The following is a 15,394-nucleotide window of genomic DNA, read 5'->3' on the forward strand; positions in this document are numbered from 1 at the left end:
AAGAATTGATGCTTTTGAACTGTGGTGCTGGAGAAGACTCTTGAGAGTCCCTTGGACTGCAAGGAGATCCAACCAGTCCATTTTAAAGGAGATCAATCCTGGGTGTTCATTGGAAGGACTGATGCTAAAGCTGAAACTCCAATATTTTGGCCACCTCATGCGACGAGTTGACTCACTAGAAAAGAGTCTGATGCTAGGAGGGATTGGGGGTAGGAGGAGACGGGGACAACAGAGAATGAGATGGCTGGATGGCATCACCGACTCGATGGACATGAGTTTGAGTGAACTCTGGGAGTTGGTGATAGACAGGGAGGCCTGGCGTGCTGTGATTCATGGGGTCGCAAAGAGTCAGAGATGACTGAGCGACTGAACTGAACTGAACTGAAACGTACTTTTAAAAAATTCTTTGTAGTTTATGGTAACAATAAGCTATGTATATGCAGCAGATATGTCTGAGAAATAATTAATACCTTATATCATAGAAATCTATAAGTATATTAATGCCACAATATAAATTTAAAAGGAGCATGAACGGACAATTGTCCAAGGTAAGGACCAATAAATGAACAATAGTCATATGCAAATTTGTTTATCCTCATCTCTAACCAAAGAAATAAAAATTAAAACAATGTCACTGCCCATACTGCCTATAAAATTGCAAAATTGAAACATTAGTTTAAATATTAGTGACATTTATGTGACTGAGTCATTTTAGTTTCTTTTTTTAAAATCCCTAAGTTTTAAATTTTCTACAATGAACATGTGTTACTTTTATAATAGAAAAATTAATACTTTAAAATAGATATGTATGGATATTTAATCTCTTCTCACCAACCCAAGACATGACTAAGAAGTATACACATTTTAAGTTGATTCTACTGATTTTATTTCCTAATTCCTCTCCATTTTAGTTGACCTAAATATTGTTTATTCCTCAAAAATAAGAATTAACCAAAGTAGAGATTGTTCCAAGCTCATGACATCCTAAGGCAGTATTTTATGGCCAGGGTACAAGAGCCCTCATGATAAGACCTGTGTTTTGTGGAAAGTGTTTTCTGTAAGGTCAACAGCCTGTGCAAGTTTGACTCCATAAATAAACTTTGAGACATGTCTGAGATGTTGAGGTAAAGTGTTCTGGAACTGCTTAGGGTTCAGGGAAAACAGATTTGCCATAATAAAATGAAAAAAAGAAACAGGTTATCAAGAAGGATGTATTTTGCTTTAGTGACGAAGTATAGATTCTATCCATTGGTTTCAAAATGTTAAAGTTAACCTCAGTAAAACAATTTTTGAGTTTTTGTAGTGATCTCTTTAAATGAATCCCTTAAAGAAGTATTAGAAGGTGAGAGTTACATAGAACTTTATTCATTACGACCCAAATTAAACACTGGCCAAGCATCTCTTTTTATAAGCAGTTTACCTAAACTATCTGATTAACCCTTAAAATAATCCTCTGAAGTTGGTACACTGAATTGTTTATTTCACAGAAGAGAAGGAAATTGAGATATACAAAGTCTAGCCAGACCAAAAGTCCACCACAAGCTCATGGGAGAAGCAGGATTTGAGCCCAGACATGCATGACTGTAAAGATTGAATTTGTGACTTGAAAATTATACTGTTTCCACATTATACTTCAATAATCCTAACTTTGGGCTTCCCCCCAGTGATTCAGTAGTAAAGAATCCACCAACAATGCAAGAGCCATAGGAGATGTGGGTTTGATCCCCAGGTCAAGAAGATCCCCTGGAGGAGGGCAGGGCGACCCACTCCAGTATTTTTGCCTGGAGAATCCCATGGACAGAGGAGTCTGGCTGGCTACATTCCATAAGGTCGCAGTCAGACACCACTAAAGCGACTTACCAGCAGCAATCCTAACTTTACTACCAACAACTGACCCCAGATCTACATAGGACACTGCACAGACTAGCATAAAGTGCCCACCTTACCTTGCTTTTGTGTGGCAAAGCAGAAAGAGCTTTGGTTCTATGTTCTAACATGGGTTGAATCTTTCGTCTGCTATCGTGTTCCTATTAGTTATTTCTTCACCTATGAAATGAGGGAAATTAAGACCTCAGAGAGCTGCTCTGAAAGTTGAGATATCATATGTGGAAGTGCTTAGAACAGTGCTTGGCAATAGTAGATGTTTAATAAATAGTATTTGTTTCCTTTCTTCCTTCCCTTGCCAAACAAAAGTCATTCTTCCTGACCAAGTCAGTTTGCATGAAAATGCTTTCTTGGCTCTTAGATATCACAGAATCCTTACGAAAATGTTTTTTAATTTATTTATTTTTAATAGAAGGATGATTGGTTTACAATATTGTGTTGGTTTCTGCCATATAGCAACATGAATCAGCTGTAGCATACAAATTTTACACATTAGATCAAAAGGACCTAAAACAAGAACCCCAAAGACTTTTAATCCTCCGGGTTTGAGCAGAGTATGCCGCAAGAAGCCAAAATAGATGCTGATATAACGCGATGCTCTGAAGTCTCTCTTCTCTGGATTCAGGCAGTCTTTTTACACGCTCGTTTCTATGACTCTAGCTTCTCTTTTCAGCTCTCCTACATGACCCTGCCCCCCAGTTCCAAAATACATCTTACACAACAGAACTCTAGCTCAGACTGCTGATATGCGATTTCTCAAAGATGCCTTATCATTTCCTGCTCCCACACTTTTGTTTTCCTGCCAGACTCTGTCTCTGAAATAACTGTCTACTCAAAATTTATCTTTTATCTTCAAGACCCAACTCAATTCATTCTCGTTCATACATCTGCTCTGATCACTCTTGATGGAAGAGGCCTTGCTTTCTACTAAACCATCATCTAATAGCACTGAGTGTCCCTCAGTTGGCAGGTTGCAGATACTTCTGTGTTTTAGGGCGAAAATGGACTGAACAGAATAGTGGTTTTAAATGGTGTCTAATCAGAAGTCCCTTAAGCCACCTCCCCTAGCTCCTTACTCAACTATCTATGTAACCAGCAAAGTCAAATTCTTACAAACATAGTAAAATCTAAGGCCAATAGGCAAACTATTATCAGAATTAGGAATTTCTGCAATTTAAAGGCCAAAAGAACCGGACTGAGAAACTTTAAAAACCACTTTCCCACTAGAAATAGATTAAAATTCTTGGCCTGAATGTAGAACTACCCTTTGCTCCTCCTCTACTTATCTCCTACTCAGAAACACAGGAGCTCTGTCAGTCACCACAGACAGGCACCTAAAAGGAAAACCTGGTGGGAGCAGCCATCCCTCTTCTCAGGTAGGTGATTATTTTACGGGGTGGCCATTATGCTATCCCCTAATTCCTAATACAATGATCCAGAAGAGTTAAAAATAATAACAGGAATTAGAAACGATTTTTAGGAACATGCTCAAAAAAGGAAGGTAGTCAATATTAAATTTTGAAGTCACATGTGGGTTTTGGGGGAGTGTGAATTGGATCAGTTCAGTTCAGTCTCTCAGTCATGTCCAACTCTTTGCAACCCCATGGACTATAGGATGCCAGGCTTCCCTGTCCATCACCAACTCCCAGTGCTTGTTCAAACTCATGTCCATTGAGTCAGTGATGCCATCCAACCAACTCATCCTCTGTCGTCTCCTTCTGCTTTCAGTTATAACATGAACATGTACTAGGGATGTGATGTGAAATATGATGACTATTAACACTGGTCTATGGTATATTTCGGAGAAGGCAATGGCAAGCCACTCCAGTACTCTTGCCTAGAAAATCCCATGGATGGAGGAGCCTGGTAGGCTGCAGTCCGTGGGGTCGCTAAGGGTTGGACATGACTGAGTAACTTCACTTTCACACATTGGAGAAGGAAATGGCCACCCACTTCAGTGTTCTTGCCTGGAGAATCCCAGGGACAGGAGAGTCTGGTGGGCTGCAGTCGTGGGGTCGCTAAGGGTCGGACACGACTGAGCGACTTCACTTTCACTTTTCACTTTCACACATTGGAGAAGGAGATGGCAACCCACTCCAGTGTTCTTGCCTGGAGAATCCCAGGGACGGGGGAGCCTGGTGGGCTTCCGTCTATGGGGTCACACAGAGTCGGACACGACTGACTTGACTTAGCAGCAGCAGCAGCATGGTATATTTGAAAGCTTTTAAGAAAGTAGATCCAAGAGTTCCCGTCACCAGGAAAAAACATTTTTTGGTGTCTATTTGAGATTATGGATGTTAACTAAGCTTATTGTTAATCATTTTATAATATATGTAAGTCAAATCATTATGCAATATGCCTTAAACTCATATTGTATTCTCGTTGAGTTTATTTGCGCTCGAATATGCCAGTTCTCCATTTTCCTGGGACAATAACCACTTGGCACCAAATTTGATAACCTGACACACACCTCAGTCCCTTTAAATTTAAAAATTCTTTAAATACACTCTCTGACCTTGACCCTCAGTTAGTTCAGTTGCTGATTCATATTTGACTGTGATTCTGTGGACTGCAGCATGCAAGCCTTCCCTGTCCATCACCAATCCCCAGAACTTGCTCATACTTATGTCCATCAAGTCGGTGATGCCATCCAACCATCTCATCCTCTATCGTTCCCTTCTCCTCCTGCATTCAATCTTTCCCAGCATCAGGGTCTTTTCCAAAGAGTCAGTTCTTCACATCAGGAGGCCGAAGTATTGGAGCTTCAGCTTCAGCATCAGTCCTTGCAATGAATAGTCAGGATTAATTTCCTTTAGGATGGACTGGTTTGATTGCCTTGCAGTGCAAGGGACTCTCAAGAGTCTTCTCCAATACCACAGTTCAAAAGTATCACTTCGGTGCTCAGCTTTTTTTATTGTCCAACTCTCATGTCCATACATGACTACTGGAAAAGCCATAGCTTGGACTAGATGGACCTTTGTCGGGAAAGTAATGTCTTTGCTTTTTAATATACTGTCTAGGTTGGTCATAGCTTTTATTCCAAAGAGCAGGCGTCTTTTAATTTCATGGCTGCAGTCACCATCTGCAGTGATTTTGGAGCCCAAGAAAATAAAGTCTGTCACTGTTTCCATTGTTTCCCCATCTATTTGCCATGAAATGATGGGACCGGATGCCATGATCTTCATTTATTGAATATTGAGTTTTAAGCCAGCTTTTTCACTCTCCTCTTCACCTTCATCAAGAGGCTCTTAAGTTCCTCTTCACTTTCTGCCATAAGGGTGGTGTCATCTGCATATCTGAGGTTATTGATATTTCTCCCAGCAATCTTAATTACAGCCTTTGCTTCATCCAGCCCAGCATTTCACATGATATAGTATACATATAAGTTAAATAAGCAGGGTGACAATATATAGCCTTGACAATATACCTCCTTTCCCAATTTGGAACCAGTCTGTTGTTCCATGTCTGATTCTAACTGTTGCTTCTTGACCTGCATACAGATTTCTCAGGAGGCAGATAAGGTGGTCTAGTTTTTGCATCTCTTTAAGAATTTTCCACAGTTTGTTGTGATACACACAGTCAAAGGCTTTGGCATAATCAATAAAGCAGAAGTAGATGTTATTCTGGAATTTTCTTGCTTTTTCTATGTTCCAACAGATGTTGACAGTTTGATCTCTGATCTCTCTGCATTTTCTAAATCCAGCCTGAACATCTGGAAGTTCTCGGTTCACATACTATTGAAGCCTTGCTTAGAGATTTTTGAGCATTACTTTGCCAGCATCTGAGATGAGTGTATTTGTGCAGTAGTTTGAACATTCTTTGGCATTGCCTTTCTTTATGATTGTGAAGAAAACTGACCTTTTTCAGTCCTGTGGCCACTGTTGAGTTTTCCAAATTTGCTGGCATATTGAGTGCAGCACTTTAATATACTATTTGACCCTCAACACATGCTATTTGATAGTTACTCCTTGATTCCATACAACTAATGTTATTAGTAAGAGGCACTCACACCTTCTGTTCAGGACACAGGGAGCCTTTATATGTTGGAAGAACCACACCTTGCCTCCCAACAAGAGGGAAATCACACAGAGAGGTTCAATTGTATTTTAGTATAAGGGTCTGTGGTCTTCCTGTTGTAAGTGTATCACAGAATTAAATACATACATATACAAGTATATACATATATGCATACACACATCTAGGACAAAATATATACAGGATGAAAAAGTTATCTTTCAGGAATTGACCAGAAACTATAAAAAAATACATTTTGAACTTTTGAATTCTATTTCAATGGCAATCATTTGAACTAAAATAAAAAGATTGTTTTTCTCCTCTGAGCTTCCTGTGCTTAGTAAAATCATAAAGTATAGTATATTGATGTCAAAAATATTAGCTAGGGTGGGTACAGAATTTTTATACTGGACTCTCAGATATACAGATAAAGTAGGTTTGTGTTACATCTTATTCCTCAATTCAAATGCTTTTCCTAAATTTTTCACTTATTTTATTAGCCATCTTATTCATTTATTAGCCATCTTATTATTTCCATAGCAGCTATATCCCTTAATAAGCTATAGTTCATTTTCTCAGTTCAGAGTGGTTTCTCCAACAACAAAACTGTCAGTTTGCTGTAGAGAAACTACAGTAATTGCTATCATCAATTATGGTACCCTAAAAGAAGGTCCTGGGTGTTCATTGGAAGGACTGATGCTAATGCTGAAACTGCAATACTTTGGCCACCTCATGCGACGAGTTGACTCACTGGAAAAGACTCTGCTGCTGGGAAAGGTTGGGGGCGGGAGGAGAAGGGGACAACAGAGGATGAGATGGCTGGATGGCATCACCGACTCTATGGACATGAGTTTGAGTGAACTCCGGGAGTTGGTGATGGACAGGGAGGCTTGGCGTGCTGTGATTCATGCGGTCGCAGAGAGTCAGACATGACTGAGCGACTGAACTGAACTGAACTGAAAAGAAGGTCCTTATTTCTATAATAGTTCTTGCTGAATTATGTGTATATACAGGCAGACAAACTGATCTGCTGAAAACAATCCATACAGTGTTTAAACCTAATAGCATTTTCCTCCAATGTAGGCGAGGGTCCAACGTATCTCTTACACTGGACATGAGTAGCTTGGGCAATGTTGAACCCTTTGTGGCCATACCAACCCCACGGGAGAAGGTAACCATGGAGTACCTGCAATCAGCCAGCCGAATTCTCACAAGGTCGCAGCTGAGGGACGTCGTGGCAAGTTCACACTTACTCCAAAGTGAATTCATGGTAAGCCTGCTGGTTGTTATTCACTCTTGAGGAGGCATTTTGATATTCTAGCCACTAGAGGAGCATTCTAAAATGACACTGTCAGCTCATAGTAAAATGGTTACAGTTCTAAAGGTTAAGTGCAAAGATTTCAGGTCCACCCTGCATCTCATCAACTGTTGGTGAGTGTTCAAACTAGGATGTGATACCTAAATTAAAGCAGAGGGTATAGAAGCTGGGCAGGCAAAGAAGTGGCAAGGAGCTGACCATTCCAGGATGACAGAGAAGGCTTGCTTGTCACTATTCGGGGAATTAAATTGTTCAGTTTGACAGGAGCATTAAAATTAAGGTGGGAAGTAACAAAAATTGAGCCTCAGATATAATACAAATCTAAGACTTAATATGTTACTAGGGTTTGGATTTATCTTGTGTTTAAAAAAGATTACTATCCAGTTAGGGAGTTTGGAATTGAGAGGTACACACTGCTGTATTTTAAATAGAGAACCAACAAGGACCTACTGTATAGCACAGGGAACTCTGCTCAATGTTATGTGGCAGCCTGGATGAGAGGGAGCTTCGGGGAGAATGAGTACATGTATATGTGTGGTTGAGTCCCTTTGCTGTCCCCCTGAAACTAACAACATTGTTAATAGGCTATACTCCAATATAAAATAAAAAGTTTTTAAAAATTACTATCGGCAGTAGAGTCTGCATTAGAAAGAAGTATTTTGGAGACTCTAGAGATTATCCTGTGAAGCTGTGATTAGCCAAAACTGAAGAAGTAGCAGTGAAAATTGGAAGGGTCTATAGGAGTCTACAAGAAGTGGCCTTAATGAGGTAAGTCAGCCAAGAAAAAGGGAGGTTAGGAACGACAGCCCCATTTTTAGAGTTAGCAACAGGGTGCATACAGTGCCTTTTAATTAAATAAGAAACACAAAAGGAGGACTAAATGTCGGCTAAAAATAATGGTGAATTTCATTCAGCTAAAAATGATGATGACCCATCGTTGTTGCTGGTGATAACTTAATGCATAAAACACAGTTTATCCAGAGAGCATGGAGACACATTAGACCTTCTTAGGTCCAACTGTTTCCCAAGGGGAATATCCATTTTATAGAACCACTTGCATCTTAAAGCAGTTGTACATTTTAAGCCATATCTGTCGGGTATAATAAATTGAACACTCTAGGGTTAGTCAGGTGTTTGCAACCACCCTTTCATGAGCCAGCTATAGGTCTGATCTATTGCTTTCATCACCTATTAAGTGTCCAAAGTAAAATACTAAGCATGCAGTTTTAAAAATTAGACTTTGAGCATGTCATCTCTTTATGAAAAAAAATGAAACCTGGGGGGATAAACAAGCCAATCAGTGATCATGTAAGTGGCCAAAGGTATGTTTCTCGAACTGCAGATAGGTCTTTGTTCAATGAGATAAGTCTTTAACATAGACTACTTGCCTGAAAGGGAAGATGAGGCCAACAAGGAATAGAGAGAGAGAATGCTGGAAGATGATAAATTGTCTGTGTCAAAAAACAAGAAAGAATGGGAGGAATAGTGCTAATCACGGCTTTGCCAAAACAGACTAACCTGTTTGAAATTACTAAGCATGAACAAGTGGTTTCTATTGAACAGTCAACAATTTTGCTTACTTTGATAACTTGAAACTGTGAACTTATTTAGTTAGAGCAAAGAGGAGCAATAAATTACAAATATCTAAAATAATGCAAGTTTCAGAAATGATGCTTTTAAAGTAAGCTACTCCTCTCTATGGACCGAATCTTAAATGCATAGTATAGTCAGGTTTTTCTTGAATTTTCTGATTGCCTGAAAACAAGGACAATTTAAATAAATTTGTAGATAAGTTCTTTCATTTCAATGAATACTAGGCTGTCAAGTTTTATTTTCTTTTTGAGAAAGTGTAGGTAACAAAAATATTATTTTATGTGATCCAGGGATAAAAGGTATTTTAATTCACATTTATCTAAGCAATCCTTTGCAGAATTTTAAGTTAGAGAACATACCATTTTGTATAATCAACTCCTTAAATATTTGTTTAGAACCTTTGGAAACTTTGGCTTATTGTTCCCTTTGTTCCAGTCAGCATCAGATGATCATCTTTTAGGTCTAACATGTAGAGTGACTCCTGCTCTAATTGTTCCCTCCTCCATCATTTGGCATATATTCTGACTTAATAAATATATTTGTATTCTTGTTAATTGCTAGAAGACAGTGTCTAAATGCCTTTCACTACAAATATTGCATTTACAGCCAGAAATGGAACAGTAAAATTAAAAATCATTTCTTAATACAAAAATACATCATATCATTATTACTTAAATCAACAAAAATGCCCTTTTTATTTACCATTTGAGGGGATCCTAAAAGAGTCACAATTCATGGTAAGATAGAATCTATCATAATAAAAAAATTTAGTATTAAATCTACACAAAGATTGGAAGAAACCTAAATGCACTGTTGAAAAAATTTTCACGCACCTGTTTATAAATTCCCAGCAATTCTGTCTGAACAGGATTCTTAAATTCTAACCAAACTTTTTATGTCTCTTTAAAAACTACATATTGAATAATACTATCTAACACACAAAGCATTTCTTAGAATCAGCTTGTCAGGGTGATGTGTTTAGGAAAGGAAGGGTGTTGGCAAATCAGAGGTGTTGGTCTGTTTTTTTATAAATGACTTTGAAGTCCAATAGAGCTCTGGATCAGATGGCCCCCCATGAAGATTTTCTTTGTGGCAGCATTAGATACAGTATTTGATATCACTTATTTTTGCAGGAAATACCAATGAACTTTGTGGATCCCAAAGAAATTGACATTCCACGTCATGGAACCAAAAATCGCTATAAGACCATTTTGCCAAGTAAGTTTCTTGAATTAGATAGTTTGTGTTGTACCCCTCCCTCAACATTTCCCATCCTCACAACTTCCATATATACACCAAATTTGGAATTGCAAACACAGCTCAAGACTAATAATCATTAAAGTGGAATTCCCTGGCGGTGGAGTGGTTAGGAGTCAGTGCTTTCACTGCTAAGGCCAGGTTCAATCCCTGGTTAGGGAACTAAGATCATACAAGTGGTGAAGCCAAAAAAAAGAAAAAAAACTAATAATCATTAGAATGGGCTAAGGTTAATAATTTTATGTTGTATTACTCTTATTACTATGGTCTTCTCACAATCCCAGTAGACACATGGTTCTAAACTTTACTGTAGCACACATTATGGTCAATTAATTTTCACTAAGCACATCAAATAATTTGGGGGAAAAGAATAGTCTTTTCAATCAATGATGCTGAGACAACTGGGTAGCCACATGCAAAAAATAAAATAAAATGCCTCACACAACATACAAAAATTCATTCAAAATAAGATCAAAATGGATATTCTAAATCTAAGAACCAAAACTATAAAACTTTTCACATAAAACAGATGTAAATCCTCATGACCTTGAATTCATCAATGGTTTTTTGGCTACGACACCAAAAGTATAAGCAACAAAAGAAAAAAATAAATTGAACTCAATCAAAATTTAAAAGTTTTGTGCTTCTAAGGGTACCATCAAAAAACTAAAAAGATGACGCTGACACAAAATGGGAGGAAAATTTATAAATTATACACCTAATAAAGGATTTGTATCTATAATAAATAAAGAACTCTTATAACTCAATTATGAAAGACTAATAACTCAATTTTAAAATGAGCAAAGGACTAAATAGACATTTCTCCATAAAAGATATACAAATAGCCAATAAACATATGAAAAGCTGCTTGCCACCATTAAGCATCAGAGAAATCAAAACCACAGTGAGATACCACTTCATATCCACATGATTATAATTTTAAAAAAGACAGTAGAAAGAGTTGGCAAAGATGTAGAGAAATTTGAAACTTCATACTTTGATGGTAGGGATATAATATGGTACAGCTACTGAAGAACAGTCTGGTAATTCCTCAAAAGGTAAAACCTAAAGCTACTATGTGATTCAGATATTTTACTCATAGGTATATATGTAAGAAAAATAAAAACATGTGTCCACACAAAAGCTGTACATGAATGTTTGTAACAGTGTTACTCATAATACCTCGAAGGGTAGAAACAACCAAAATATTCATCACCTAATGAATGGATAAATAAAATATTGTATGTTCACATAATATAGTATTATTCAGCAATAAAAAGCAATGAGGTACTGATGCATGCTACGACATGGATGAACTTTGAACATATTATGCTAAGTGAAAGAAGCCATCACAGCCTCATATTGCATGAAGTCATTCATATGAAGTGTCCAGTTAGGCAAATCTGTAGAGATAGAAACTATAATTGCTGTCAAGTGTTGGGAGTCATGAGAAAAGAAAAGAAAAGGGTATGGAGTTTGTTTGGGGGATAATGAAAATGTTGCCCTTGCTAGAAATATTTATCTCACATCCTTACAGAAGAGTCTATAGGGCTGACTACTAAGCCAAACTGCTGGGGTCCATATCCAGCTGCAGCGCTTACTCTATGGCCTTGGGTAAATCCTTAACTTCATCTGCAAGATAGAAGTAGTAGTATCCACCTCACAGGGCTGTTGTAAAGCCCAGTGCTTTGCACATGATAAAGTGCTCAGTGTTACTCTCATAACTCGGAAAGATATTATTGTTCCTTTCTTACAGAGGAGGAAAACTGAGATTTATAGATATTAAAGAAGCAAGATTCAAACCCAAACATGCCTGCCCACATGCCTTTCATCACTGATGGCCGTACAACTCTGTGAATTAAACACATAAAAATAAACTCTGTGATGGTACACCTCACACAAGTGAATTGTATGGTATATAAATTATGTCTCAAAAAAATGCTTTTACGGAAAGACTTCATTATGTGTAGCAATCACCCGAGTCCTTGTTAGAAATGTGGCATCCTGTGCTCCACCCTGGGGATTCTGTTTAAATGGGTTCTGTTGGGCCCAGGAATCTGTACTTCTAGCAAACAGGTGATTCTGATGTAGGTGATACCAGGACCACAGTTTGAGAAACACTGCTTAGACTATTTTAAAACTAAATTTAACTCTGTGAAATTTATGGATGTCAAGAAGTGAGCTAAATGCCAGGAACCAGGAAAGAATAAGGAAAATCATATAATATCAAAGAGGTCATGGGCCAGAGAAGATACATATAAATGAGTAATTATGTCCAATGGAAGAATCCATGGGGTTGCAAAGGACATGACTTAGCAACTAAACAACAACAACAACAGCCAGAATAGAAATGTTGCCCAAGTGGTGCAGGAGGACAGAGTAATTAATTCTGCCTAGAAAGGCAAAAATACTTTGGAGAGGAAGCAATATGTCAATCACTAAACAACAGATGTAGTTGGGATGTTAACAAAACCCATAAACATCTCAGGGCAATAACTCTGGAAAGATGGAGCCACAAAGGTTTGTTTCAAAGTATTAACATTGAAATAGTAGTCTTCATAATTCAGTTCATTATTTCATTCATAAACCTCCAAATTCTCCACATTTATGCTAATAGAGCAAGAATTACCATTAATAGTGTTCATGGGCTTCCCCTTCTGTTGGAGTTGAAAACACATTGTAATAGTTACTTCACAGTAACATATTTTTAACTGGTCTTTATAGTTAAACCTGTTTACCTAAGATACAGTCATTGTTGAAAGATATTTTGTAACAATAATTGGCTGAAGGGAATGAAAGTGCTGTGTGTTACATCTGGTAATCTCTCTTTCTTAGGCTTTTTCATCTCAAATTTACCAAACACAAGTAAATAGGGCATAAACATGCATTGCAATTATTATACTTAACCACCTAATCTCAGAAGGATTTGGAAATTATTAGGACTGTTTTAAAGTTCAGCCTTCTCTGTTTCCTGCCCAGATGCTATCAGACAACTGCTTCATAGTCCTGTGTCAGCTTTTCCATTCCCAGAACTGGGTGGGTCACTTGAACCAGGGCACCTGTGCTGACAAATGATGTTGCAAATGACGGATTTTCTGTTGAAAATGTCTGTAGCCTGAATACCCCACCCAACCCCCTGTCATGCACGATATAATCTAGTAAATATAGCATGGATAAGTCACATCATTGGTTGGAAAATTATCAGAAAAGATGGGAATGAATATGAAAATCTGCTGTTTATGGTTTATTTTAAACTGTATGATGGGATAAGTTTGAAACATTACATAAAATAGTTTTTAAATGAATAAGATTTTAAATATTATAATTGTTTTTATTTTTTAACCTACAATAAACTCTTAAATTTAAAAGCTTCCAGCTTGTGCATGTTAGTGAGACTGTGTAATTTGGAGGATATTTTGCAGCAGAAATATGAATGGCCAAGAACTAATTAAATTGTAGTTTTTTTTTTTTTCTATGTACAATGTCAGCCTGGCTCTGAACATTCTTAAGTGGCAGATTAAAATGCTTATGTCAAATTTATATCAAATTATTTTACAACATAAACAAATATTGTGATGAGAATATCTTTATGTCTTAAACGCAAGCGCAATGGGAAAAAAATGATATCAGTGTGAAATTATTTGTACAACCCTCAGCAAATGTTAGTTTCTCCTTTCTTTATCTTCCTAGTGAATTCATCATTAATCCCAGAAACGATTCCAGAAAATAAGAACACTAACTATGGGAATATTTACAGTTCAAAAACAGAGTACTGAAGAGCCCTGTTTTCACATAATAACCATCACTGCACTGTCAAAATCACCACTGTCCACAAAAGCTCTCTACAATGAGGGAAATGTGCCATATCTCCCGTGTATGCTGAGTGCTCCGTCACTTCAGTCTTTTCTTTTGTGGTCCCATGGACTGTAGCCTGCCAGGCTCCTCTGTCCGTGGGGTTCTCCAGGCAAGAATACTGGAGTGAGTTGCCATTTCCTTCTCCAGAGGAGCTTCCCCACCCAGGGATCGAATCTGTGTCTCTTAGGTCTCCTACATTGGCAGGTGGGTTCTTTACCACTAGCGCCACCTGGGAAGCCCGTATCTCCCATGAGATAGTCATTAGCTGCATATGGCAATAAGTACTTGAAGTAAAGTGAGTGCACCCAAGGAACTTTTTTTTTTTTAAGAAAACAGCTTATTTTTATTTTTTTAATATTTATTTATTTTATTTGTGCTGTGTCTTGGTTGAGGCACGTGATCTTGGGTTGCAACCTGTGAACTCTTTAGTTGCAGTATGTGGGATCTAGTTCCCTGATCAAGGATAGAACCTGTGCAGCCTGCATTGGGAGTGTGGAGTCTTAGCCACTGGAGCACCAGGGAAGTCCCAAGGAACTGACTTTTAAATTTTGCTTTGTTTTAATTAACTTAAATTTACCTACACGTGGCTAGTGGCTACCATACTGGACAAAGCAGGCCTAGATTCTTCTCTCTCTTCCACAACAAATTTGAAGATGATTCCCAATCATCTTGAAGGCGTGACCAGTCCCTGCCCTTCCTTCCATTTCCCACTTCTCCTGAATTCATCTCTGAGAACTATCCTATTCCTCTCATCTCTGCCTTTGTCCATCACTAGCAGTGATATGCTTTTTCCTTATCTTATAGCTTCCTCTCTGACTTCAAACCTTAAGCACATTTCTTCCTGAAGAGGAAATCTTCAGACCAGTATATTGTTGTTCAGTTGCTGTCATGTCCAACTCTTTGCAACCCCAAGGACTGCAGCACGCCAGGCTCCTCTGTCATCTGTCTCCTCAAGTTTGCTCAAATTCACATGTACTGAGTCAGCCCAGTATAACCTTTGACAAAATCTGATACGATTCTATCAAAATATCAGGATCCAGGTATCATTTTGCCTATTAAATAGAAGACTTAAGATTGCCAGAGATATTCCAAAGAGATGGAGAAGAGGGCAGACTTTCATGTGTTCTGTACACCAGACCTGTGTGTGTGTAATACTTTGTAGAGAGGAAAAAAGAAACAAGAAGGAAAGAAGAAAGAAGAAGAGAGGGAAGGAGGGAGGAAGGAAAAGGATGGAAGGAAGAAGGGAGGGGAAAAAAGAGTGAAAGGAAGAAAGCAAAGGAAATAAAAAGAGAAGAGCAGGAGAGAGGAGCAAATGTGATCAGTGTCCAATGTAATATTGAATTTATGCACTGCATGAATAAAATTATAGCAGTAAAGATGAAAACAGTAATACATGATGACAATAATAACAAAATTTTGTTTTTTAATATTTGGCTTTTTATTAGACTAAACTAGCTTTAAAAAGGCTTCAAT

The 15,394-nt window shown here is 37.9% G+C and overlaps 1 protein-coding gene across 2 annotated transcripts in view; it reads left to right on the forward strand.

The window, feature by feature from the left end:
• Window positions 1-15,394, forward strand: part of PTPRR (protein tyrosine phosphatase receptor type R) — a 282,539-nt gene that overhangs the window by 220,467 nt on the left and 46,678 nt on the right. For both annotated transcript variants that reach the window (XM_055395488.2, XM_088836978.1), the window contains 2 exons: window positions 6,982-7,168; window positions 9,943-10,027. In XM_055395488.2, coding sequence (XP_055251463.2) covers window positions 6,982-7,168; window positions 9,943-10,027 — 272 coding nt within the window. The remainder of the gene's footprint in view (window positions 1-6,981; window positions 7,169-9,942; window positions 10,028-15,394) is intronic.

The sequence above is a fragment of the Moschus berezovskii genome, chromosome 6 (genome assembly GCF_049115385.1).
Source record: "Moschus berezovskii isolate FMDL1 chromosome 6, NW_MosBer_1.0, whole genome shotgun sequence".
Taxonomy (NCBI): domain Eukaryota; kingdom Metazoa; phylum Chordata; class Mammalia; order Artiodactyla; family Moschidae; genus Moschus; species Moschus berezovskii.